General features: G+C 51.4%; 10 protein-coding genes across 10 annotated transcripts; 7 read left to right on the top strand and 3 right to left on the bottom strand.

The window, feature by feature from the left end:
• Positions 1 to 277: 277 nt before the first annotated feature.
• On the top strand, positions 278 to 715 carry COCMIDRAFT_85338 (uncharacterized protein; the record flags this gene model as incomplete). The annotated part of the gene is made up of 1 exon (XM_007686139.1): positions 278 to 715. The coding sequence occupies one exon, from the start codon at positions 278 to 280 to the stop codon at positions 713 to 715; it is 438 nt and encodes a 145-aa protein (XP_007684329.1).
• A 490-nt stretch (positions 716 to 1205) lies between these two features.
• COCMIDRAFT_1998 (uncharacterized protein) lies at positions 1206 to 3983 on the bottom strand (the record flags this gene model as incomplete). The annotated part of the gene is made up of 4 exons (XM_007686079.1): positions 1206 to 2554; positions 2632 to 3612; positions 3671 to 3748; positions 3809 to 3983. 4 exons carry the CDS (start codon positions 3981 to 3983, stop codon positions 1206 to 1208), a joined length of 2583 nt encoding a protein of 860 aa, XP_007684269.1.
• A 575-nt stretch (positions 3984 to 4558) lies between these two features.
• COCMIDRAFT_85439 (uncharacterized protein) lies at positions 4559 to 6735 on the top strand (the record flags this gene model as incomplete). The annotated part of the gene is made up of 2 exons (XM_007686138.1): positions 4559 to 5351; positions 5417 to 6735. 2 exons carry the CDS (start codon positions 4559 to 4561, stop codon positions 6733 to 6735), a joined length of 2112 nt encoding a protein of 703 aa, XP_007684328.1.
• Positions 6736 to 7201: 466 nt separating this feature from the next.
• On the bottom strand, positions 7202 to 10195 carry COCMIDRAFT_33399 (glycosyltransferase family 2 protein; the record flags this gene model as incomplete). The annotated part of the gene is made up of 6 exons (XM_007686109.1): positions 7202 to 7339; positions 7390 to 8754; positions 8807 to 9112; positions 9166 to 9527; positions 9591 to 10065; positions 10142 to 10195. 6 exons carry the CDS (start codon positions 10193 to 10195, stop codon positions 7202 to 7204), a joined length of 2700 nt encoding a protein of 899 aa, XP_007684299.1.
• A 1999-nt stretch (positions 10196 to 12194) lies between these two features.
• Positions 12195 to 13254, top strand: COCMIDRAFT_85264 (uncharacterized protein; the record flags this gene model as incomplete). Its single annotated transcript, XM_007686137.1, has 2 exons — positions 12195 to 12754; positions 12813 to 13254. The coding sequence occupies 2 exons, from the start codon at positions 12195 to 12197 to the stop codon at positions 13252 to 13254; spliced, it is 1002 nt and encodes a 333-aa protein (XP_007684327.1).
• Positions 13255 to 13313: 59 nt separating this feature from the next.
• On the bottom strand, positions 13314 to 14144 carry COCMIDRAFT_1994 (uncharacterized protein; the record flags this gene model as incomplete). The annotated part of the gene is made up of 1 exon (XM_007686078.1): positions 13314 to 14144. One exon carries the CDS (start codon positions 14142 to 14144, stop codon positions 13314 to 13316), a length of 831 nt encoding a protein of 276 aa, XP_007684268.1.
• Positions 14145 to 14590: 446 nt separating this feature from the next.
• COCMIDRAFT_85452 (uncharacterized protein) lies at positions 14591 to 15319 on the top strand (the record flags this gene model as incomplete). Its single annotated transcript, XM_007686136.1, has 4 exons — positions 14591 to 14611; positions 14685 to 14772; positions 14828 to 15117; positions 15167 to 15319. 4 exons carry the CDS (start codon positions 14591 to 14593, stop codon positions 15317 to 15319), a joined length of 552 nt encoding a protein of 183 aa, XP_007684326.1.
• An 865-nt stretch (positions 15320 to 16184) lies between these two features.
• On the top strand, positions 16185 to 17566 carry COCMIDRAFT_1992 (uncharacterized protein; the record flags this gene model as incomplete). The annotated part of the gene is made up of 4 exons (XM_007686077.1): positions 16185 to 16386; positions 16442 to 16473; positions 16543 to 16821; positions 16871 to 17566. 4 exons carry the CDS (start codon positions 16185 to 16187, stop codon positions 17564 to 17566), a joined length of 1209 nt encoding a protein of 402 aa, XP_007684267.1.
• A 1750-nt stretch (positions 17567 to 19316) lies between these two features.
• On the top strand, positions 19317 to 20985 carry COCMIDRAFT_33394 (uncharacterized protein; the record flags this gene model as incomplete). Its single annotated transcript, XM_007686108.1, has 3 exons — positions 19317 to 19471; positions 19520 to 19743; positions 19802 to 20985. The coding sequence occupies 3 exons, from the start codon at positions 19317 to 19319 to the stop codon at positions 20983 to 20985; spliced, it is 1563 nt and encodes a 520-aa protein (XP_007684298.1).
• A 2203-nt stretch (positions 20986 to 23188) lies between these two features.
• On the top strand, positions 23189 to 25624 carry COCMIDRAFT_85364 (uncharacterized protein; the record flags this gene model as incomplete). Its single annotated transcript, XM_007686135.1, has 1 exon — positions 23189 to 25624. One exon carries the CDS (start codon positions 23189 to 23191, stop codon positions 25622 to 25624), a length of 2436 nt encoding a protein of 811 aa, XP_007684325.1.
• Positions 25625 to 25690: the final 66 nt, after the last annotated feature.

Raw genomic sequence — 25690 nt, 5'->3', positions numbered from 1 at the left:
GGAAGTGCAAACGTCGTCTAGCAAACGATATTTCAGAGCTACGGCAATGGTTTAATGAATTGATGTCAATCATGCACAATCATCCATTGAGCATTCAGAAGGTCATGGGCTTTACCTGAAAGGCTTGCATGTGGTCACTGCTTTGGCTCTTTCACTTCTCCCATGCCACAAACAAGGCCGCGCGCTCTCCACGGCACATTTTAAAACAACCGCAACGCTCGACTCGTCCTACTCTGGCCTGTTATTTCTCACGCAGCATATCCAGCCTACCACAGCAATGCCCGACCTACCTACTAAAGCCGATTTCCTCGCCCACCGCCTCGTAGCGTGTCCCGTGCCGGATGAAGACACTGACTGTCCCATCTGTCAGGAGCAGTTTACATCAGCACCTAGTACCCTGAACGATATCACTGAATCGGATTCTACGTCTCTCCCAGATGGTGCCACTAATGAAGATGCCGAAAGCCGCGTACCCACGCGGATGCTCTGCTGCAATAACGTCTTTTGTCACCGCTGCATCACCGCCTGGCTTAATTCGGCAAACACGTGTCCAACCTGCCGTGTACAACTCTTTGAAGTACCAGAACCAGAACCAGAGCCAGAGCCAGACCCATCCGAATTTGATGAATCTGATGAATCTGATGGATCTGATTATGAAGGGGAATATTATGAGGAGGAGTTCGATGTACTCATGCAGTTTGATACTGACGATTGATTGAGATGTAAGGGGACGGCCAGGAAGGGTAGGGCGGGAGGTCATATGGCAGGACATTTATATCGACAGTCCAGCAGCAGAAGGGTAGGCTTTTGGTACGCTGCGGAGAGGAGCTCGATGTAGTATCAGAAGCCGGACTATCGCTTTATAGCTTTTGCAAAACATCAGTCTCTTAGCTTACAATCTTGTCATTCACTCGTCTCGAAGCTATCATATAAAGAAGGGGGTATCGAACAGTCTATTAAAACTACGGGAATTATCATGTCATGAAAACCTCAATGTGGCTATAGTAATGCCAAAAGAAAAACCAAAATATATCCTGCATTCTCTCTCTTTCTCTCTTTCTCTTCCAACCAAACATCCTCTTACCACATCATCCGCAACTCACCACCACACGAAGCGAGACCTCAATCCATCTCACTCACTTCCTGCTTCCCTTTCCCTTTCCCCTTTCCAGACTTACATCTCTCAAATACCGCAAACCTCATAATCACTGCCACCTAAACCCATCGCCCGGCAAAAGAAAACTCGCCTCCTCAAACGTAATTACGCGATCCATGTCTAGAAAGTGCGAATCCATAAATGCATCTGAGAGATTCAGCAGTGATTGGTCTTGTACGCTCTGCTGCGTGCCTTGTGCGCCCAGACTGGTGGTGTTGTAGGGTGGGTTTCCGGATGGCGGTGCGCCGGTGTGGTAGATTGACTGAGGTGGAGGAGGGTAAGAAGGTGTTTGCGGTATGTGTGGAGATTTGTAGATGGGGGTTTGGGGGGTGGGTGGGGAGAGGTGGGTTTGGTGGGGGTGTGGGATGTATCTTGTGGGGGATGTGAGGGTGTGATGCGAGTGGTCTTGGTGTGGTGGTGGTGGCTTGGTGCTTGGACTGAGGGTTAGCTGGGGGGTTGTGAGGCTGGTTTTGCGGGTGTGGTGCTTTATGGGGCGATCGGTGGCGGAGCTGTCTGGGCGGGTTTGCGGGGTGGGTGCGTAGGTTGGACTTGCAAAGTGTTGCGGGTATAGTGCTATGCCGCTGTGGTCGTAGAAGTCAAAGCGGAAGTGGGAGTCATGGTGGCAGGCTTCTTGGAGGCGCTCGAGGTGGTCGGCGTACATTCCGGCTTGGTTGTTGGGGCGCTGGTTGGTGTCGCGGCCTTTTTGCCAGCGGGTGGCCATTTCCCAGAGGTCGTGGACTAGGCGGTTGAACTCGGGTTGGAGAGGGCGTCGGGTGGCTTGGTGGCCGAATAGGAGCGCTTTGGCGGCGACAAAGGCGCAGAAGGAGAATTGTACGTTGACAAAGGGTATGGGGGTGTGGGTTAGGAACTTGTTGACGATGTTGGAAGTTTCGACAGCCGCGAGCTCGCATGTTTGCGCACTGCATTCTTTAGGGAGCGCGACGAAGTCGTTCCATTCCTTGGGTGGGTATCCAATTGGATGATGTAGCAGTATCATCGATGTGTTATGAGTAATATGTGCTAGAGTTAGATTTGGGTCCATGTCCACCACTGCTCGATCGGCAGATATGTTGGAGTCCTTCCATCTGGGTGGGAGAAACATCTTCCACTGTACGAGCCGAAGATCCAGCTCTTTGAACCGCGTCAGCCAGCTGACAGCATGCTCTTTGTCTTGCCAGTTGATCCGTTGCTGGAGGAAGAATGTGGTTACTTGGCTCAGACTCTCAGTTGCCTCAACGCAATACGCGAAAGCACCAAGTTTAGATGCATCTATGTAGCTGTTTGTCGAGTTTGGACTGGCACCTGGAGGCAAATCTGTGCCAGGGTCATCTTCATTGTACTGTGCAGGTACATTTGCTAATGAGCGTCCGATACGGGCTGCTGCTTTGTTCCAGATTCCTGTCACGGTTTATCAGTAAAACTGGAAAACCGATGTAGATGTATCTTTGAGGCACCCTTCAAGTATGGCTACGTACCGAAATACGGAGTGGTGACAGGCTCCTCACGGGTAAAATAGCCTCCATCTGCTGGCAATCGACGATGGACATCTTCTGCAGTGAGACTGGTATTCCACCCTGTAGATGCCGAACAAAATCGATCAAGCAAGAAGATGATCCAAAACAATCTCCGGCGTTCTTCCAGCTCTGTCCAGTCATTCGAAGGCTTCACCAGACGCACAGGTGCCATTAGTGATCTGGAATGTAAGAGCGACGGCTCGGTAGTGAGCTGAAGGTAGTCGATCGTCCTAGTCAGTGATCCAATCAATGGCCAAGCCCTCTGTGGCTGGCCGTCATTCAAGAGATCAAATACAAGGAAGATGAGGGCCTGTAGACTCTCAATCGTAACATTCCGCATCGCATGTGTCTCCACAATCATGCGCGAAATGTTTATTTGCTGGTGGATCTGGTCGGAATCCAAAAAGAGCACGCTGGGTTCCATGTGTCGCAAAGCAACAGCGACTAGAGCGTGGAGAACAAGGACATGGCCGGGTTCCTGTGAGCCCTGGCGCACCCGTGTCTGGAGCCGCGCCTTGTGAATATATGGGATCCAATGGTGGAAAGAGATGCAGAAGAAATCCACGAGTTTCTCGAGAAGTGGCTGAGACGGAAGGTGTTGAGCAATGTCGACATCTGCAAACGGGAAAAGCCAAGTCTCAGGAACAGGCGTGTGGTGTCTCCTTTTCAAAGGATTCGGCGCCATGCTCTCTTCCTTGGGTACTTCTGGTGCGCTTTCTCTAGGGATATCTACGTAGCGTTGTTCAGAAGTAGGCTTAGTGGATTGAGGCTGCTCATGAATACGAAAGGCGGCTTCTGTCGTGGTCATGGCCGTGGTCGTAGTCGCGGTCGTGTTGGGTGGCGTCTCATGAACAATGGCCTGCCCTTTGGTCGTTGCATCCTCATCTACATATCGCGCACGAACCTGACCGTTTTCGTCCAAAAGGATCTTTTCTAGAAGAGCTGTAGAATTGTAAGACGCGTTGCAAAGTAAACCTAGAAAGATCTCAGATCGGCATACCAACGCGGCGGGTCAAGGCCTCGACGGCGCCTGGCTTAAGGCCAGGCTTGTTTTTGGGCTGGTACACACACTCCGAGGCTGCGTGTGAGGATCAGCGATGACCATATCACTACTACTATTCAAAACGCAACGACGTACAGAGCCTCAGACAATGAGTACACGAAGGCAGTTCGCGCGAGCAACGTAGCTTGCGCTGCTTGCAGCTGACACAGGCAGGGATATCGCCTGCTACTGAGACGGGCCCATCGTCTTCATGAGCGGCTGCTTGGCTGCCATTGCCAGCCACCGAGTAATTGGTCCAGCTAGCCGACATCAGCGCGACATCTTCGCAAAGAGGCGTTTTTTATTATTCAAAAAGGAAGAAAAGTAGCGGGCTTAGAAGGAGTTACAGCGAGCGGGCATCGGGATAAATCACCTTAAAGTCGCTCCACACGCGCAACCCCGCGGAACTAGCACTCATTTCGGCCCATCAGTCCACTTTTAATGAGCGAGCACGTTTTCCCGCACCTTTAAACTCTACTTTCTACCAACGGGTTGGACAGATCAATCTGGGGGACGGGATTACTTGTTACCTTGGGGGGACCAGGGCAAACTACTTTGCGTCGGACTTGCAACCTTTTTTAGTCCGAATGCGGGGAAAGAGGCGTTGGTTGATATGCAGGGCGTGCGCAAAACTGCAACCGTTTTTTACCGGCCAACCGCCTGGTTGAAACCCCCCCACTGAATAAGCTAAAGTGATATCCTTAATATCGAGAAAAACACTACTATACAAACCTACATAGGCCGTCCCCGCGTCAGCATCTTACGATTCTCGCTGGAGACACTGGAAAATCGGCAGGCAAAAGGAGGGGTGGAGAGAAAGAAGAGTAGGAGTTTAATGAATCAACAATGCCACCACTCCCAGACTTCTCTGAGAACCCCTTCCAAACCCGCCCTCAATTCCAAGCCGCAGCCTTAACTTTACTCAACGCACTACACCCCTTCCACTCCCCAGGCGGTGCGCGCATCAAACTCGCCTTAGCAACCGGCACGCACTTTGACGATGTCGCCGCGCAACTCGAAGGCTTTGCACGCCCTCTCTGGGCCATTGGCGCCTTAGCGCACGCAGACACTTTGAGTCCTGCTGAAAAAACCGAAATTATCGAGCCGTTTGCTAGAGGGTTAGCCAACGGGACGGACCCGAACCATGAAGAGTACTGGGGCCCCGTCGTCCTGCGCGACCAACGCATGGTGGAAATGGAAATCATTTCTTTTGCGCTGCTGGCGGCGCCGGAGACGCTGTTTTATTCGCAGACGGAGCAAGCAAAAGTGAATATCACTACTTGGCTCAAAACAATTAATGGCAAGGATTTCCCCACGACGAATTGGCTGTGGTTTAGGGTTATGACGAATTTGGCGCTGGTACGCGTGTGTGGTGTACCGCGGGAAGAGGTGCTGGGGGCTATGCAGGCGGATTTGGATCTCATGGAGGAGTTTTATAGGGGGGAAGGGTGGGCGGCGGATGGCATGTGGGGGGATGAGGGACGCCAGGCGGATTATTACTCGGGAAGCTTTGCGATTCAGTTTTCGCAGCTAGTGTATGTGAAGATGGCGGCGGAGCTGGATCCGGAGCGGTGCGAGCGGTTTCGAAGGAGGGCGAGGGAGTTTGCGGGGAGTTTTTGGAGGTATTTTGATGGTAATGGTATGTACGACTTGGAATTCAGAGGTTCTTGTTTGATAACATGGCTACTGATTGACCCAACTCAGGCGCTGCTATTCCGTTTGGCCGCAGTCTCACATACCGCTTTGCATTCGCAGGATTCTGGTCCGCCATCGCCTTCGCAGACGTCTCTCTGCCCGCACCTTTGGACGACTGGGGCGTAATCAAAGGCCTCCTCCTCCGTCACTTCCGCTGGTGGGCCACCAAACCAGATATCTTCAATAGCGACGGCACCCTCACTATCGGCTTCGCCTACCCAAACATGTACCTGGGTGAAGACTACAACAGCCCGCAATCCCCATATTGGGCCATGAAATCCTTCCTCGCACTCTCCCTCCCATCATCCCACCCCTTCTGGACGTCCGAGGAAAAACCACTACCAAACCACACTCCCCTTGCTATCGTCCCAGTCAAACCACCAATGCACATCCTCTGCAACACCCCAAACCACCACTTCCTCCTTTCCACCGGCCAATTCTGCCCCTGGCCCCTCAAAGCCACAGAGGCCAAATACGGAAAATACGCATACTCCTCTCACTTCACCTTCAGCGTTCCCACCGGTCCTCTACTTCCGCAACTCGCCCCAGACAGCACGCTCGCACTAAGTAAAGACGGTGGCGACACATGGCGCGTACCGTGGAAAGTGCAATCCCCGCGTTTCGACACCGTAGACCTGCTGCACAATGACGAGGTGTCGGAAACGGTGCCTGCGCTGCGCAGCGAGTGGAAGCCGTGGATGGATGCAGACATAATAGTGTCAACGCTGCTTATTGCGCCGTGTAAGCGTTGGCCGGATTGGTATGTACGGTGGCATAGTATCAGGAATCACGGTGCGAGTGATGTGCCGTTGAGGGCTGTGCAGGGCGGGTTTGCGATTCAAGGACGGGGGTGGAGGAAAGGGGAGGTGCTTCCGGAACTCGGTAGTGTATCGGAGTTTAAGAGTGCTATTGTGCAGCGAGACCAGGTGTTGTTCCTGGAAGGTACAGTGACAGATGGGGATTCGGCGGTTATATGTTCGGATGCGGGTGCGAGTGGTGTTCGCATGTTGAGGTTACAGGACGAGCAGCAACGACCTGGTATAACGCGGCAGTGGGCGCAGAGTCTCAAGCCAGATGCTAATACGAATTTGGTGTGGCAGCGGACTCTTATACCGACAGCTGGTGTAGATGCTGTTGTTAGGTGTTCGGCGGTTGATCCTGAACCCGTGCTCTTTGGCTGCGCAGTATTCGCGTTGGCGTTGACAGAGGATAGAGTGGAGACATATGCTCAGAGATTGGACATAGAGAAACTTTGGACGGATGCACCAATTGTTGCCATTGGAAATGAAAACGCCACTTGTAGTGAGTGGTATCTAAGAGTTGAGTAGACACATCAAACCGTTCGAAACAACTTCCACATTACGTTATTTCTTCTTTGCAAACAGCCTCGTCACCGGTCACATGTGAAACGAAGACAGGAACCTTAACATATTTGTGGTATTTCCAATCTAAAGTCTGAATATAAAAAGCCCATACATCTCTAGCGTGCATAAAAGCAAGCCAGCAGGCCTCCCATGACACAAAATATTGGGCATAGATGTCTTTGCCGCTCCCCCTTTCCAAATGGAACCAAACATTTCATATCTGTGACACGTCGGACGAGGAATCACGCGGTGAATCCACGCCTGACATGCGCGCGTGATATTTTTCTTTTCGGAAACAAGCAAAAACCACAGCTCCTAGCTGCTGCTCAAGCCCAACGACACCAAGAAACGCCAATTATATCTGATTAGGGTAATCGAAGCAGGGCTTTAGAAACACAAAAGCGGACGTTGCAGTAGTGCATACGCCACTTTACCTCTTCCGCACGCAGAAGAAGAGACCAGTGCGACCAAGGAACCACAGACATCCAATGAAACGAATCAAGGCAAGTACTGCAGTAGACCACAGGAGAGCCTGGAAGAAGTGTGCGGTTCTGGCAGAGGCGTTCGACTATTGTCATGTTAGCAAAGTCTAGAGAAGAGAGGAACATCAAAACTTACAGAGAAACCAAAGCGGTCAAAGTTATCTTGGGTAATGACAACGGCAAGGGTAGCGTTGGAACCAATCCAGGCGGTACACAGATGGGTACGGAAAGACTTGTACGAATCCTCGAGGGTCTTCTCGTCCTTCTCCTCTGGTGGGACGTACGGGGCAAGAGCACGCTTCACAGTGGCCTCGAATGCACTGTCAATATCAGCCTGGGGCAGATCAGGCTCCTCAATGACGTTGTGCTTTCCATCTGATCCTTTCTCTGTCTTGGCTGATGGCAGAAGATCCGCCTTGTCGGAACCCTTGGTACCCCAGGACACATCGTGCCAGTTGGAGAAGGCGTAGACGTTGAGAATGTTGATGTACGAGGACATGATGAGCAGGTATTGCGGGAACGAGGTGAACATGTGCCAGGGGTCCATGTAGAGGAAGGATGCGACGTAGTAGAGACCGAAAGTCGCGGCAAGAGCGATGATAATGATACCAACACCACTTGACGAGAAGAAGGATCTGGCAAATGCTTCTGGTGACGAGGTATCCAGCTTCTCAGAGGACGGATTGGTAAAGGCCTGAACGACGAGGTAGATGGACAGGATGACAATGTAGAGCTGGATGAGACCGAAGACGCAGAAGGATACCAAGTAAGAGTACTTGGAACCCTTTGGACGATTACCAAAGGCCAAAATGAACTGCAAGACCAGGAATGCGAGGTAGATGTAGGTGACAATGGTGTTGAAGATGGGAGTGACGGTGTTACCAAATGGCCAAGCATCTCGGTTGTCGGTCTTGGTACCGACAAGACTCATGATAATGACGGTAGTAAGCCAGAAGGAAGCCAGAGCGAACCAGGTAAGAATAGTCTGGAACATGTTGTACAGCATCTGAATGTGGAAGAAGAACATGCGCACAAAGTTGTGGCCAGACTTGTACATGCGGCCGAAATGCAGGAGGGAGTAGATACCGGCAGCAAAGGAACCGTTGAGCCAACGACGACGCTGACCAATGAGTTCGGCAGCGCCTTCGGGCACGTCAGTCTCTCCCTTGGAGGCCTTGATATAGGTAAGATGCCACTTTGATCCAGCCTTTGCGACGAGCTCGAAACATAGAATACGATCTTCGGCCAAGAACATGTTCTTCTTGAAAATGTTCATGCCCTCAATACCCTTCTTTCCGAGAATCTTGGCAAGAGTGTGGTCACCGTGGAAGTATTGTTCGAGCGGTCGGCCCATGATAGCACGGTAGCGGTAAGCTGAGAAAGCACCAGGCAACACAGAGACGTAACCGAAAGACGACTCAAGCGGCTTGTCAAGAATGTTACTGATCTTGTACTCAAAATTTTGAGCCGCCACAAGCGGATTCATCAGGTTTTTCCAGCCCTGTTAAAAAATTAGCAAAAGCAACCGTTTTATTTATCAATTCGCAACTTGCCTTGCCTAACATAGCGTGGATCTCACCGCAAGCACCACCGAGATCTTTGTCGTTGTAGAAGCCTTCCCAGAGAGCGAGCAGCGATTTGGGACCGGGCTTGGTACCAGCATCGAGAAGAATGCAAACCTCGGGGTTCAGAATGCGGCCAATGGCAGTAAAGAGCCATCTGTGCGAGTTAATCTTCTTAGTGTTCTTCTGCTTCAAGCAAAACATCATCTGAACGGGGGGCAGAGTGCTGGCGCTGTCATCGTGCGGGCGGATGAGCTGCTGGTTAGGTGTGACAGAAAGTTGGGTGGTGTACTCGAACTAAGCCCTGTTAGCCATGCGTTGCAATCCTATCAAATATTGGTGCAACTCACAATGTGAGCAACCGTCTCGTTTCCGTCGATATCCTTCTTCATGACACCGTCCTGGTAGACACCGACAGTGGCAAGCAGATCGAGCGTACCCTTGTCACAGGGGTCGATACCGTCGAAAACCAAGCAGACGACAATCTTCTGCCAAGCTGGACCACCCTTGTTCCAAAACTCGGACTTCTTAAGGTTGACAATGTCACGGATGTTTTGCATGACACCGTGCAGGGTGCGGGCAGTGAGGACCTTGTCTTCGTTGTAGTAGGTAATGGCAATGAGCAACTCAGTGTGGCGGTTGTACATGGCCGGGCGCAGATTGTAACCGTTCTTGAGTGTGAAGTCGTTGGGGTCGCACGTGGCAGCCGTGTCTGGCAGCTGTCAGAATCGGATCTGCGGAATGCTTGTAGGGCAGAAAAGCACAAAAAACTTACATCGCATGTGGGTAAACTCCTCGCTGCCGCTTTCGAGGTCATTGCGGTATTTTGCCTGGATAGCGTTCTGGATAGCTGATGGCACGGGGTAGTCGGCACTGAGGACGGAGCCCTGGACGAGCTTGACCTTACGGGTCATGCCACGCTTGAGGCCACCGGCTTGACCACCGGGCTGCTGTCGCTGCCTCCATGCCTCGGTGGAGCTGGTCTCGCTCCGCTCGTATGGTGAGGGTGCACGCTGACCGGCGCCAAAGTCGCTGGCTGGGTCGTAGCCACCGCTAACTGAGTAGCTGGTGCCCTCATGGCCCTGTGCTGGGTATTGAGTTGGCCGGTCGTTGGCATAGGATTCGGTCAAGCTGTAGGTTGAGTGCGGGCGGTGGTCGGGGTTGCCGTAGAAAGGGTCTGAGTTGGCACCGGTGGGGTTCTCGTGCAAGAGGGAGCGGGCAACCTCTTCCTCATGCTCAGTGCGATCGTACTGCAGGGCGTGTTAGTTGCTTGGCTTGAGTCTTGTTGTTTTATTTTTTGCAGTCGCTGCCATAAGGGGCTCGTACACCAGTGTTGGGGTCCCCAAGGTGGTAACCTTGGTTATTGTTGTTGTACGCCATGACGAGCTGCAGTCCGCAGGCAGGAGCTGCAGATGGCAAGGCGGGATGGGAAGATGGGGTGGAGATGTAGGGAGGAACAATGGAAAGAAAAAAAGAGCACTGAGCGCACGACTGGCGGTGTCGCTTGATAAAGGCCGATGCAGTGTCTGGGGCGCTGGAGGGCTGAGAAAGGTGCTGAAGAGGGGGCTAAGCCTGTTTGGGCGGGGAGATGGGGGGAAGCCTGCGCTAGGAAAACGGCCGCGCTGAAACACGCGTAGACCGCAGGGAGGGACAGGATAATTGGTCGACCTGAGGTTTCGGGGGTGCAGGTGGACAAGCCTGGCAGGGAAATGTAATTATACGGGCGGCCAAGTTGTCTTGCGGGAGAGCGGGCAGACTTGGTCTACTTGAATCTTTGCCAGGGCGGAGGCCTGCTGACGGTAGCCAATACGATGGCGGTGCAGATTGCAGGGCCGGGTGGGTTACTAGGTGTACACTACTAGCAGCACGCAAGTGCAGGTGCAAGTGCAAGTGCAAGTGCAGTCAGTCAGTCAGGCAGGCATGTTGGGCCAACCTGCACCTGCTGTGCCCGCGGCGGTGTGGCGCGTGCTGGCCACCCCGAGCTAAAATTAGAGCCACGGCCTTAATCAGCTCCACGCTGACCTGCTCAGCCTCGCACCAGCCCTACCGCCATCGCCCTTCCCGGCTACTCTGTGTCCAAAAAGCGTACTATTGTCATGTAGAGATGCGATGCTAGGGTTGTATCCGGTCCCCAAAATCATCCCGCTGCTATGAATGTACGTGTGGCGGCGCCCATGGGTGATTGATTTGCTTGTGCATGTCGTCTTGCAACCAGGGGCCGCACGGTACGTCAGCCATGTTTCCAGTCCTGCCCTTTGTGCGCCAACGGCCCACCCAAGCGATCTTCACGTCTTCTGGAAAAAAAAAAGGGTTGCGTGCATTGTCGCTGTTACTAACTGCGACATGGCCCGCGGCCTGTGGGTGCATCTCGAGTCGGAGCACATGCAGTGCTTGTGTCTGGCGGTGCATACTGTGTACAGTACAGTACTCACAATGGCTGCCATGGAGGCACCACCAGTCGCATGGCCAGCGACCCAGCGACCCATCGACCCCCCATCGTCCATCAGGGGCCCGCCGATTGCGACGACGCAGGAGCAGGGCCCACGCCATCAGGAGGTTTTTTTCCCCGCTGTTAATGCCACGACTAATTACTGGATATGGATGCACCTGCTATTGCTGCCGCTCTGGCGGGTCAAAAGCATGTGGGCTTGTTCCCTGGACCCTCACACTCCGTATCCGCCGGGCCGCCCTATGCCCACGCCGTACCCGGCCAAGCACAATTCTACACAGGCACTGGCCCACTTGCACCTACTGCCAGTTCAAGACATATTGCTCACAACCGAAATTCCGCCATCCCTTCTCACCGGCTTGGGAAGACTGCAGCTGCTTATTTTACAACACACGGCTCCAACGCCCGGCAGCTTGCGCCACTGTTCGCAGCCGTGGCGCCGAGAAGCTTTGTTTGAGTATGCGGACAAAAAGCCCAAAAAGCACAAGCGAAGTTGCCTTTTACAGCCCATGACATCAGCCTGCACGCCATGCCATGCGTTCCTTCCGTCTCGCGTCAGGAGCGCGCCCCAATCACGCCTTCCGTCATCCGCGTCTCAACAGAAGGCCAGCTGCGGCCATTCTCACCCTCACCCACAGTGTTGTGCTCTAGTCGAGATGACATCCAACCTTCTCCCACGTGACTGACTGATTGACTGACTGCCATGCACAATGACTCTCTCAACCACTCTCATGCCTTGGCCCATTTGCCCACTTGGCTCGCCTCATCTCTGCGAAGCCCATACCCCGCATATTTTATGCTTGTCACACCATACCCATCGTGCAACATCCCAAACACCATCTACTTGACTATCCGCTCACCAGCCCGGTACATACACACACCGACTTTTAGCACCATTACCCCACATCGATCAAGTCGGCGCGAGCCGTCATGGCCTCAGCCGCACCCCTGGTGGACCTCCCAAGATCCAAGTCAGAGTCCAAATCACAGCTGTCAGCATCTACATCCAGCCCTGCCAAGACAGCGGAAAAGGTTCAAGCACGGCCGACCGTTGAGCACGGGCAGTTGCTGCCTCACCAAGACCAGTTCGTCCATCCGCCGCATGTCATCCCACGCCCAAGTTATCCAAATGTACATACCCTCGTCATTGTATGCTGCCACGCCATCTTCTTGCCCAACGCCGATACTCCCCATCTTCCGCTCTTCAGTCCTTATGATGAGTTCAATTGGCTTCTTGCTCCCTTCCAAAAGGCACATGTCGCTGCTGGTAAACCCGGCGAGCACCAGACTTTTGTATCACACATCAAAGCCGGCATCGATGCCTTGACTGTGGGCACAGACGCCAACCACCCCATCTCAAGCATCCTTGTCTTTAGTGGCGGTGCTACCAAACGCGCAGACACGCTGAAAACAGAGGCCCGGTCCTACTATCATGCAGCACTCGCAGCAGAACTAGCCGAAGGCCACTTGGGCGGTGGCCGTGCTTACAAGTATGTGACTCTGTTAGCCGACTGTTTATGCATGAAGCATACTTACATCTATACACAGTTTGTATAAGAAGGGATACATATTGCTAGAAGAGGAAGCCACTGATTCGTTCCAAAACTTGTTGTTCAGCATCCTGCGATTCAGGAATGCCACGGGCAGATACCCCAAGCAGATTCGTGTCATCACTCATGCTTTCAAAGCGAGGCGCTTCCTGGAATTGCATGCTCCAACAATCAAATGGCCCAAGAACCGCATCCAGGTTCAGGGTATTGATCCAATTATGACACAAGATGCATTGACAAGTAGCCTCCTAGGAGAAGAGAAATCTGGATATGCAGCGTGGAAAGAGGACCCCATGGGCACTGGCACCCTACTTGGCGGCAAGAGGCAACTACGAGGCTGGAATGCTAGCACAGGAGCAAAGCATTTCAAGCATCTGGAAGAGAGCGTCAAACAGCTGTTCCAAGGGGAAGTCTCTGATGAATTGCCTTGGATTGAGTGAACTGGTTGGCTCAACAGAACTCGTGTATTACGACTACCAATATAATACTGCATGTCTCCTCACCGCAGCGACATATTTGGCCGCCCACAGAGCACTACATCCTCTCCGAGTGGTATCCATTTGACATCCTTCAATCTGGTGACAGGCAGTCGGTCAGAACCTCCATCAGGACACACCTGGACACCGCCCTTTCCAAGCCATGTCGGAGCTATCGTGACAATGACCGAGTCGACGAGCGAATATGCAGGGCCTGGGCCGAGCAAATCATTTATGACGAATCCACCACCCTCGATCATCACGCTTTGTATGCCTTGTTCTTTCAGTGCGTCGAGAATCATGTGCCACGAAGAAGTAGTTTCGCTCTTTTGTGTAGGTGACGGCCCTAGAAGCAGGAACTTGCCTCCCACACTTTCCAGTACAGCTCTGCGAGCGTCGGATGGTGCCACATGAGTGATGATGAACGGTGCCTTTCCTTTACCCTCCTTAGCAAGTTTGAACACCTTGCTCTCCACACTGAACTGCCAGCGGCCCTGTGGATCGACAACAATTGGCCTGGGCTGCCCAATGAGGCCCTCACCGCCATAGCCACCTACACCTTCTATTCGGCAGTTTAAGGATGGATTATCAGCAATGGCCGTGCCCACCCCAATCAAAATGGCATCGTGTTTGGAACGTAGAAAATGTGTCATGGACTTGGACTGTGGCCCTGAAAGCGCGGTTTGCACTCCTGGTGCAATAGAAAGCTGACTATCGAGGGAGGTGGCAAAGGTTAATGTGACAAAGGGCTTTTCCGTTGGTGTCTGAGAGGGAAATGGCGGCATATAGTCTATGAACTGCTTGCTCTGCGCATCTGCAAAATGCAGGGCTTCTCTTACGGGTGTCGGCGTCATGACAGTGTGAATTGAAGTGTTGGAGATACAATTGAAAGATTTGTCTGCATAAAAGGCTCTGTCAAGTTTTGAGAAGTCGCATACCGGCTACAACCTGAGGTGGTCAAAGCATGCGCCAGTGGACATGGTGAGAGAGTACTAGAGTGCTGAGTCAGGGGAAGTGGCGCAAGAGACCGCGACCCCACGTCAGGGCACGGCCGCCCGACCGTCGTGGCAGCCTGCCCGACTGTTCTTCCTCGTCATTACGAGTTACATAGACGTATTTCCTTTGGCGTTTGTGCTTCTGTAGCCCTTTCCTCCTTTTCTGCTACCCGTGTTTCCCAACGCGTCAGCGAGTCCATCAGTCCACCGCCTCCCGCCGCTTTCCCCCGCCGCTCTCTCACGCTTCCTAGCCCACGCGACCGACTCGAAGACAGTAGCCAGGGACCCCATACAATACCGCCAAGATGATGAAAATATGGTCCATGGTATGGTTCTATGCAGAAGAGGCTTGCGCATGAGGCCTGTGAGCATCGTCGGATACTGACAGACTTTCTACAGAAGAAACAGCAACAGCAAGATGAGGCTGCGGCTGCTGCGTCAAGCAAGAAGAAAAAGGTCACTCCAGCCCAACTGCGCACACAAAAAGGTACACAATGTTCGAGGTATGCAGTGTAACAGGCGCGTAGCTGACACGACCCAAGATCTCGAAGAGCTGTCTCTGGGCACGACGATGAAGACGCACTTTCCCAACCCTGACGATATCCTCAACTTTGAACTCACAATCGACCCCGACGAGGGCATGTACAAGGGTGGCCGCTTCAAATTTGACTTCAAGATCAACCAAAACTTCCCACACGACCCGCCCAAAGTCAAGTGCACACAAAAGATCTACCACCCCAACATTGATCTTGAGGGCAACGTGTGCCTGAACATTCTGCGAGAAGACTGGAAACCAGTATTGAACCTGAATGCGGTTGTTGTTGGCTTACAGGTATGTGGTTCAGGGTTCTTTAGAGCGCGACTACAACTAACGGGCGCAGTTTCTCTTCCTCGAACCAAACGCTTCGGATCCATTGAACAAGGAGGCTGCAGAAGACCTCAAGGCGAACCGAGAAGGCTTCAAGCGCAACGTGCGCGCGTCGCTAGGTGGTGGGACAGTCAAGGGACAGAGCTTCGACCGCGTACTCAAATGAGACTCATGACATATCTGCAGGGCTATTCTACATCCCGCTGCGCAAGTGCCCAGCGCTCTTCCGCGGGAGACTATATTGACGAGATACGACATGGCATCGGGACTTTTGTGCAAAACGAGAGGCGAGAGCAGCTGCAGTCTGAGAAGGATCAAGGGCATGTGCATGTGCATGTGAAAACATAGGGAGCAGCATGTGTATGAGGACATGGCATGTCTTGGAACGGCGGAGCAGCTTTTGGGCGTATGTAGTTTGAAATTTTATACCAATCTGACTGGAACTTCATGTAAAAGACTGCGTCATCCTCAACACACTTCTTGTAACTTTTGAGCGGGAAAACAATGCAGTGGCGTGGCAACAATGTTTACTTGGGAGCATTGCATCACCATGCAGACTTTGTGTGCCGTCAGCTTAGTTCCTTTCCGGATAGAACACGAAGCTTTGGCTAGCCCACCGCTGCGCGATACCTAAGATAACTACGTGGCTGTCAAATGCTGTGGAGCATGATAGCGATAGGAGATGCAACCCCTAGTGAGCACTGTCAATCTGTTCGGTACAATCATCTAGATGACTGTGTTACGGAGCGACTCCCATGTGAAGCGCTGTCGGAGAGACGCATCTCTCCCCGAAGACCCCCCACCGCCCCTGCTAGCAGCCCCGCACCGGACACATACCGACGCCTCATTGGCCGATGAGGCGACTGAGCGGGTGTCAGTGGTCTGGGGCAGCGATAATCGGCGTGGTCTAAGCTCCAGAACTCGAAATTCAAACTGTGGTCATAGTCGAGCCCGAAAGTTTAAAAGCCATCCATCCCCGCCCAATATTTCTGACCCCAAGATACCCCAATCCTCATACACACACATTCACAATGGCCTCAAGACCCGTTACCCGCGCCCTCCGCCAATCCGCCCGCCAATTGGCGGCTGCTCCAGCCCAGAAGAGGACTTTTGTCTCTGCTCTGAGTGCTGGTGCAAAGAAGGCTGCCCCCAGGGCTGCCGTTACCAGCCAGTTCCAGCAAACTCGTGGTGTCAAGACCATTGACTTTGCCGGTACCAAGGAGACTGTCTACGGTAGGTTCGATTGGATGTATAATACAAGCAAACGGTAGCTGATGATGCCAAACAGAGCGTGCCGACTGGCCAAAGGAGAAGCTTTTGGTAAGTTTATTGACACGTCAATCACATTGACATAGTTCCTATCAGAGCTCCAACTAACAATCAAACCAGGAATACTTCAAGAACGACACCCTCGCCCTCATCGGCTATGGCTCCCAGGGTCACGGCCAGGGTCTCAACATGCGTGACAACGGCCTCAATGTCATCGTCGGTGTACGGAAGAACGGTGCTTCATGGAAGGAGGCTGAGCAAGATGGCTGGGTCCCCGGCAAGAACCTCTTCGACATTGACGAGGCCATTGGCAAGGCCACCATTGTCATGAACCTCCTCTCAGATGCCGCCCAGTCCGAGACCTGGCCCGCTATCAAGCCTCAGCTTACCAAGGGAAAGGTGAGTCCTGACTTCTAGAACTCAATGGGAATCTATCTAACAGATTCAGACTCTCTACTTCTCCCACGGTTTCTCTCCCGTCTTCAAGGACCTCACCAAGGTCGAGGTTCCCACGGACATTGACGTCATCCTCGTCGCTCCCAAGGGCTCCGGCCGTACCGTCCGCACTCTTTTCCGTGAGGGCCGTGGTATCAACTCTTCCATTGCCGTCTACCAAGACGTCACCGGCAAGGCCAAGGAGAAGGCCGTCGCCCTCGGTGTTGCCGTCGGTTCTGGATACATGTACGAGACTACCTTTGAGAAGGAGGTTTACTCTGACCTCTACGGCGAGCGTGGTTGCTTGATGGGTGGAATCCACGGCATGTTCCTTGCCCAGTACGAGGTTCTTCGTGAGCGTGGCCACAGCCCATCTGAGGCTTTCAACGAGACCGTCGAGGAGGCTACCCAGTCCCTGTACCCCTTGATCGGTGCCAACGGCATGGACTACATGTACGCCGCCTGCTCCACCACTGCTCGTCGTGGTGCCATCGACTGGAGCAAGCGCTTCAAGGATGCCCTCAAGCCTGTCTTCGATGACCTCTACACCTCCGTTGAGAACGGCACCGAGACCAAGCGCTCGCTCGAGTACAACTCGCAACCCGACTACCGTGAGAAGTACAAGCAGGAACTCAAGGAGATTGACGACCTTGAGATCTGGCGCGCCGGAAAGGCTGTCCGCTCTCTCCGCCCCGAGAACGCCAAGTAAACAGCTTGGTGTTTGTTGAGGAGCTATGTTAGCGGGTAGACTAGAGTGTTATTGTGTAGATATTTATGTCTTGTGTATGATCATGGAATATTACGGCGTCGGTTGTGGTCCTCTGGTTACAGGACTGGAAATTCTTTTCCACCAAAAGAGAGGAAAAGAAAAAGGGAAAAAAAAGAAAGAAAGCTTAGTCTGAAGGAAAAGCGAATATGATACCTTTTACACGACCATTCTAATGTCTCCCTTACTCAAACATGTTTTACCTTGTAGTCGTCGAAAGAACTTTGTGTGAACAAGCTAACTATGCCGTTATCCCTCTTGGCACGACAGCCTACATACTTACAAGCCCAGCCAAGCTTAAAAACCAAGTGCCAAACTCGGGTATGGTAATCAGGCTTAATCCCACCACCACCACCACCACCCCCACGGAACTTGCCGTACCTACCTACAACCTTTTTACGAATTCGTACTCATCTTGCGAGATTCATATGTATATACATTCTATTCCCCCCCTTCCCCTTTCTTAACGGGAAATAAGCCACAATATATATTAAACCAACCCACACCCTTGATAAAACTTGGCTTTTTTTTTTCAGATACACCACCAACAAATATTTGAAAGAAGAGGGGGGGGGGAGGGACCCGAGTTCAAAACTTAATCATCTGCTTGCATTGTTAGTTTAGCGAGAGGTCTGGGTGTGAGAGCATGTGTGTATGTGTTTGTGTGTGTGTGTGTGTGTGTGGGGTAGGTAGGCGAAAGGCTTGATTTGACACGGGCCGTGGCGGATGGGGATTAGCGGTACGTAGGCGGGGGTATAAGTACCCCGGATTAGCGGGGTATGGGTTAGATGTGTGTATGTGGAGTGAGTAAGGTTTTTGAGGTGAGATGGGGAAGAGAGAGAGTATGAAGAAGGGGGAGGGGGGGTTTGGGTAATTTTTGGGGGTAGTGATGACTTTGATAAATTACCAAGGTGAGGGTTTGGTTAGTCATATGAGGGTTGTGGTAGAGTTGGTGGAGGTGGTTGTGAAATGGATTGGGTCGCGTGGGAGCGAGGTCTTGAAGAATCGGCATGGCCGATTCGTGTGCTCGGGTGGTCGCGTGCGTTGATAGGTTAGATACTTGGTAATTGGGTGTAGTTTGCAAGGGAAAAAAAAAGGGAATGTAACGTCCTGATACCTGATTTGTGTGCTCGGGTTTCCTTGATAGTTGTGTCCTTGGCAAAGCCGATGATGGTCATGTTGCTGTTCAATGTCGCATAAGAAAACGCGGGGGCGGGAAATGATCGGCATACGCACATAGAATACGGCCCGGTTTCCCTTGTATTTTTTCTTTCTCTTGGTCTCCCGCGGGAAGGAGGCCGGTTAGGCCCTTTTTTTGTTCCTTCGCTAACAAGCTTCTGGGAAGGCCTCTGGCGGAGAGCTTTTCCACGTATGAGGATGGATGTCGGTGCCGACCCCGCAAGCGGCCAAGACTGATACGAAAAGGTTAATGAGTGTGGAAAAGAAGATGGGCCTAGGATGGGGTGCCTGAGGGGGAAATTCGGTTCGGTGGATACAGCTCCGACTTTGGAGGTGTTGTTGGTGGAGGTTGTTTTTTGCCGGTGGGGTTTGCTGGGTTTACTGCTAGGTTTAATCGTAGAGTTTGAATGTATATATACTGGTGTTTTGGGAAGGTGATTCTGTCTCTTGAGTTCTGGGGCATCCCAGTTCCTTAACTCTGAGGAGCAAAGCCCTTTCCAACGACTCCTGCAAAATGGCTCCGATAGTCGCAGAAGCGGGTGAAGGCATCATCGAGCGCATTGTCGCAGCGGACAAGGTGCGATGGTGGAACAAACCGAATCTTCGACGGTTGTATCTGCTTCTTGTTCCATTTTGTCTCTTCATTGAGTCCACGTCGGGATTTGACAGGTAATTTCCAAGTTTGAAGATTGTGTCATTTTAGTTAACTGGTTGTAGCTCCATGATGAACGGTATGCAAGCACTGAGTTACTGGAAGAACTACTTCAATCATCCCAAGGGAGGTCAACTGGGACTGCTGGTCGCATGTTACAATATTGGCGCTATATCGAGTATCCCGCTTGTTTCGCTTGTATCCGATCATCTGGGTAGAAGAAAGAGTATTGTGGTGGGATCTACAATTATGATCATCGGATCAATCATGCAAGGATTGTCAAGAAACTGTAAGTTAAAGCAGGTAGATGCTTTGCGATTCTGGTGTTTTGGCTAATGTTCTAATAGTGGCCATGTTCGTTTTCAGCCGCATTTTCCTTGGTCATGGTATTGTGTACGCTATCATCTCAGGTGCTGCACTTCTAGGTGAACTTGGTCACCCGAAAGAACGACACTTCCTTGGTAGCATGTTCAATGCCTTTTTTGGAGTTGGCTCAGTCCTTGGTGCAGGTATTGTCTTGCGTACAAGACTTATCCCGAATGACTGGTCCTGGCGTCTTCCATCTATCCTCCAGGCCGCGCCATCCGTCATCCAACTCATATTCGCGTTTACAGTACCAGAGAGTCCCAGATGGCTGGTATCAAAGGACCGAAGCGAGGAAGCGCTCGAGATCCTGATCAAATACCATGCTGAAGGTGATGCTTCCAACGAACTGCCGCATGTCGAACTTGCCGAGATTCGCAAAGCACTCGAGATCGAAAACGATTCACGTCAACGAGGATGGGCAGAACTTTTCCAAACGAAAGGCATGCGACACCGTGCTCTTGTTGCTGCAGGCCTTGGCATTTTCGTCCAGTACAGCGGAAACAATCTCATCAGCCAGTACCTGGTGCCCATCATGGAGAAAATCGGCATCAAAGACAGTCACACCCAACTACGATTTAATCTCGGATCAGAAGCTTGGGGCTTCCTCATGGCCCTCGTCATGGCGTCTATAACGCCCCGATTTCCCCGGCGAAGAATGTATCTACTATGTGCGAGCTGTCTCTTATGCGTCTACACTGCATGGACCATTGCACAAGCTCGCAACCGCATCACGGGCTCAAAAGAATCAGGCATTGCAGTCCTCGCCATGATTTTCCTATACAAGCCCTCTTACAACATTGCCTACAATGCGCTCACATACGTCTACATGGTCGAAATCTTCCCCTACTATGTCCGCACAAAGGGTCTCTCTTGGTTCCAGCTATTTAACAGATGCGCAGTCATGTTAGGCTCGTTCACGAATCCCATCGGACTTGAAGATCTCGACTGGAAGTTTTTGTTTGTTTACATCGGGCTACTGAGTTGCGAGATTGTCTTCATCTACTTTTTGTTCCCGGAGACATATGGTAAGACATTGGAGGAACTTACTTTCTTGTTTGAGAGCGAGAAACAAGATCGCGAGAAGCTGGCTGCAACGACGGCAAAGATTCTTGGACAGGGAGATGGTGTCACTGAACTTCATGAGATACCGGAGAAGAAGGCGTAGAAGATTTTGCGTCGGGGGGGCTGGTTTAGACCCGGACATGGCTGGGATGGCCATAGTCATGGCTGGGATAGACATGGTCATGTGCCGGTCTCGCAAAGGCCGTTGCGTTTAGCGCTCGGGAAGTGGATGCGGAGGAGGCTGATAGTTTATCTGATCCTTCAGGAATGTTTGAAACGACCTAATGACGAGATTAGAGGAAGTTGCATATGTGTTGGTTTATGCTTTGCAAGTGTGTTTGCCGTTGATCCACGTCGTAATCCAAGTATCCACTCGGACTGGAGCTCCCCAAGTTCCCCACGTTGAATCTAGATACAAAGCAGGGGCCTGAGATGATGAAATGCTTTGTTTCAGTTTGAACAGTAGCTCTAGTAAACCGTAGGCATGTGCTTTGTAAGCTTCACAACTACTTCCTCCAAGACCAACTACGGGATTCGCTTACTACAAACGAGCTAGCGGCTATGATATGATTACAATATGGCGTGCTTTACAACCGCACAGCGTATTGCCTTTATCGCCCACCGGGCTAACTGGGCTTTGTCTTGGACAACATAGGAGTATCAAATAAACGCTTTTTCGTCGAGCCCCATGTACAACCATGCAATATGGTGGCGTTCCAAACGATAGCTTGGAGCTACTGTCATCTGATATGTCTCAAAACCAGCCATCCAGAAAATGAATGGAGTTAGTCTGAAGCTCATTTTTCTCCATTCGTCTCAAGACCGAAGCCATTCAGGATGATGTATCAATACTTCCTTCATGTGACCATGATATCGATTGAAGTCTGGCGGCTACAAGAGAGAGATCCCGACTGACCCGGTCATCGAAGCAGTCTAATGAGCGAATAATAATGTTGCCAAGTGAAAACAAGGATAAGCAAGTGAACGATTTTCTAGTGAACGTACCAAATCGGATGCATGTCGATGGATAGCCGCGACCCAATGGTCTGGGTTGATCCTGCGCCACTGTTGGTACACGTGTCAGAGCTACGATATATCGAATAACAAACTGAGCTTCAAGCCATGGTGGTATCAGTTATCCGGCCAAGTGTTGGAAGTAGATGAGAGCTGACGTTGAACCCGGTGTTACTACTACACCATTTCAAGATATGCTTTTTGTTTTGAAGGCCTCCATCCAAATCATGGCAATCACCTACTTCAACACCAGATCTACTATCACGTGAATTATACTACATGCATGCACGTGCTATGCACTTTGCACTGAAATAATAAATGTACGATGGAAGGCATGCAGAATGTTCGGAAAATAGCGACTAGACGACGTGTCTAAATTTTCTCTGGGCTGTGGTTGGCCGCTATTTTTAAAGATGTGGGGTGGTCGGCTCCGCGCTTAACGATAGCGGGACCCCGCTATCGTTATCGTGACCCCCAAAAAGTTTGGAAACATGACCGTCATGGCCGCCTTCGAGACGAACCAACCCACGAAAATTCATGCGATAGCCTCTGAGACTCGAAATACTCATCTTCATTCGCCTGTCCACCAGATGTAACACGCCTCTTCAATTTTTCTGGCATTAGCATTGGTTTCAAGGCATGGTGAGGCTCGAAGCGCTGATATAACTGTGCCACAATCCTACATTGACGTGACTTCATGGGGCCAAAACTAAGAATATGCCTACTTGCATGTTGTTTTTAATACCACGGCGGCAAACAAGAATACGCTAGGCTAGCCATGCGGCCACGCCAGCGGTTATACACCCGCTCTGAACGGCTACACCCTCACCGGTACGTCGGCATGACAGCTCCCGAAGCCTACGCCGCACGCAGATGTCAAGCCAACTGCCCTCAGCCGCCTATCTTGGCATGCTTTGCTGGAGGTTGGGGACGGGTCCTTGCGCCTAGCTCGTGCTCTGAATGGTGGGTGGCTTCGGGAATGCACCGATTCCCAGAATCAAGGCATAGTTTGTATGTACGCCGCAGTAACAGCCGTGTTTGACGTTTCTTGGATGGTCCAATCATATGAATGACTAGTGGAGGCTTATACTGCAGCTCAGTGTTGTTATAGTAGTACCTGAAGGTAGCTACTGAGAAGCATTCCACAGCTTCCACCTTAGCAGGCATATCTCCAGTCTGCAACCTAGAACCTCACCATTTTCTTTCCTTTTTACTATTCATCCAAGTAGCCCATTCCTAGTGGCTCTTTTTTAATGCCATACCCGATTATCATTCCGGGTTCTTCTACACAAATGTCTCAACCACAGAAGAGTCCCATGCACTGGTCCGCCTTTCCCGACGTCCCAATATACCTCGACACCGGGAACAATGGACAGAACATGGGAAGAACATATGGAACTACACCAACAACACCAACAACACCAGAGGTCATCCCACAAAACCGACCAACATTCTTGAGTCCTGCACATACAAATGCAGTTCCAGTCAGCCCTGTCGAACCGAGCCCAACCACCACTATCGAAACTTCAAGTCATCGCTCAATGGTCTGGCCAATCCCTGAGCCTCCACCAGAAGTTGTTCAACAAAACCAGACAAGACGCCCACTTCTACGATTCTTTCCCACCGACCGTCCAAGACTTCGGCTTGAAGGGCTTGGTGCTAACGCACCAATGCAATATGATCCTGAGAGGGCCGATAGCAAGCACTCAAGCATACCCAACAACGGACTTGGTATCCACAATGGCCCACCCAATGCACCTCATATATACATCCAGCCTCCACCCATTGAGAGCGAGAAGTCTGAACCAGCTACGAATATCGCACAACGTATCGAAGAAAAGCTGTGGCGATGGAATTCATCTGGCAATGTCGTGGAAAGATGGATGCTGGAGATCATTAGCTGGCTCATCAGTGCTATATGCATGGGAGCTATCATCGCCGTCCTCATCGTACTCAGGGATCAACCCGCGAATAAATGGCCATTTGATAACATCGGCTTTACTCTAAACGCTTTTGTTTCCATTCTCTCTCGAATCGCGGGTGCCGCGCTTCTTCTACCAGTTGCGGAAGCCCTGGGCCAGTTGAAGTGGAGCTGGTTCATCAAGGGTGATTCGAAGAAGATGTGGGACTTTGAGATGTTTGACAATGCATCAAGAGGTCCATGGGGTGCATTTCTGCTCCTTATACACACTCGTGGGAAGACTATTGCCGCCCTCGGAGCCCTTGTAACAATATTTTGTCTTGCTCTGGACCCTTTCTTCCAACAAGTCGTTAGCTTTCCCGAGCGTTGGACGTTGCAGAATGCAACTAGCTCTATACCAAGAGTCATTCGATATGAACCTCACTATCCTGCGGATTTCATAAACGGCGAAGTGTCCGTTCAATCCGACCAAGATATCATGGCGGTTGCGGATACATTTTTTCTTGGTAAAGGCACCCAATCAATACCGTATGGAAACGGTAGCCGCCCCGAAATTCCACTGACATGTCCAACGAGTAAATGTACATGGCCCTCGTACGAAACTCTTGGAATGTGTAGCCAATGCGTCGATGTATCACAACTCCTGACGTTTACATGCATGTTCACGCAAGTTGATTGGACATCCGAGCTCAATGCGAATGTTTCATCGTATCCTAACACGACTGTGTGTGGCCACTTCCTCAACGCTACATCTGAACGACCAGTACTGATGTCTGGGTACATGGTTGACGACAAAGGCGAGCCTGTCGGGGAAACTCTATTGTCGCGCACCCTGCCACTTGTGACGAACCCGGAACGACAGTTACTCTGGGGTGGATCAATCAACTTCAAGGACATCCGGAATCCCATTGCAGACGCTCTGATCTCCAGTTCGGTTGATCGGGCTGAGGTCTACTCGAACCATACCCCAGCACTTCACGAGTGTGTTGTGTCATGGTGTGTAAAATCCATCGAATCATCATACTTATCGGGAATATATCATGAAAATGTTGCGACATCCTTCTACAATAACACTAATGAAGGTTCTGCATGGAATAGTACGTTCGATCCAAGCGACGGTGGTTATTGGATTGATTATCTTGAGAATGTAACCATTTCCACAACATCTACCAACTCGAATACCACCGAGTACGACTGGGGTGTCAGCTCAGAAACAATGATCTTCACTGTTGAGGTTTTCGATCGCATTTTTCCTGCATTCACGACTGCGGCAGATGATAAAAGTGCTCCTTTACTGAGGTGGAGGACTGGATCTTTTGAGGATGTTCGAACTAGGGCACCTGATTTCAACCCGTGGCTGTCTCCCAACAATATCACGCGTCACATGAAACGAATGACGGATTCGATAACCAATGTTATTCGGTCTTCGTCGAGCAATGAAATGATCCATGGCGAGGCATTTGAAAGAGATGTATATGTTTCAGTCCGTTGGGCATGGCTATCTCTTCCGGTCGGATTACTGCTTGTCAGTTTTATTTTCTTGCTAGCAACGGTAGTCAAATCTGCATCAGAGACGGACCAAGTGGGCGTTAGGAAAAACTCTGCTATTGCGGCACTACTATATGGCCTTCCCGATCACTACCAAAAACGCCTCGCGAAGCCCGACCCCAAGATGACTCCAAGAGCTAAGGCTAAAGATTTGAAAGTAAAATTATCCCCAACTACAGGATGGAGAGTTTCTGGCAACGTATTCACCCCAGTAACTCCAACCATCCCGAGGAACCTACCACCGCCAGGGTGGATCTGATCCCCCCCTCATTAAATTGGAGTATTATCCTTAACTCCGAAGGACCTATACGAGCACTCTTCGGGT

The sequence above is a fragment of the Bipolaris oryzae genome (genome assembly GCF_000523455.1).
Source record: "Bipolaris oryzae ATCC 44560 unplaced genomic scaffold scaffold_16, whole genome shotgun sequence".
NCBI classification, from domain to species: domain Eukaryota; kingdom Fungi; phylum Ascomycota; class Dothideomycetes; order Pleosporales; family Pleosporaceae; genus Bipolaris; species Bipolaris oryzae.
The sequence above is the reverse complement of the archived record's forward strand: the minus strand, read 5'-3'. Positions and strand labels throughout refer to the sequence as shown.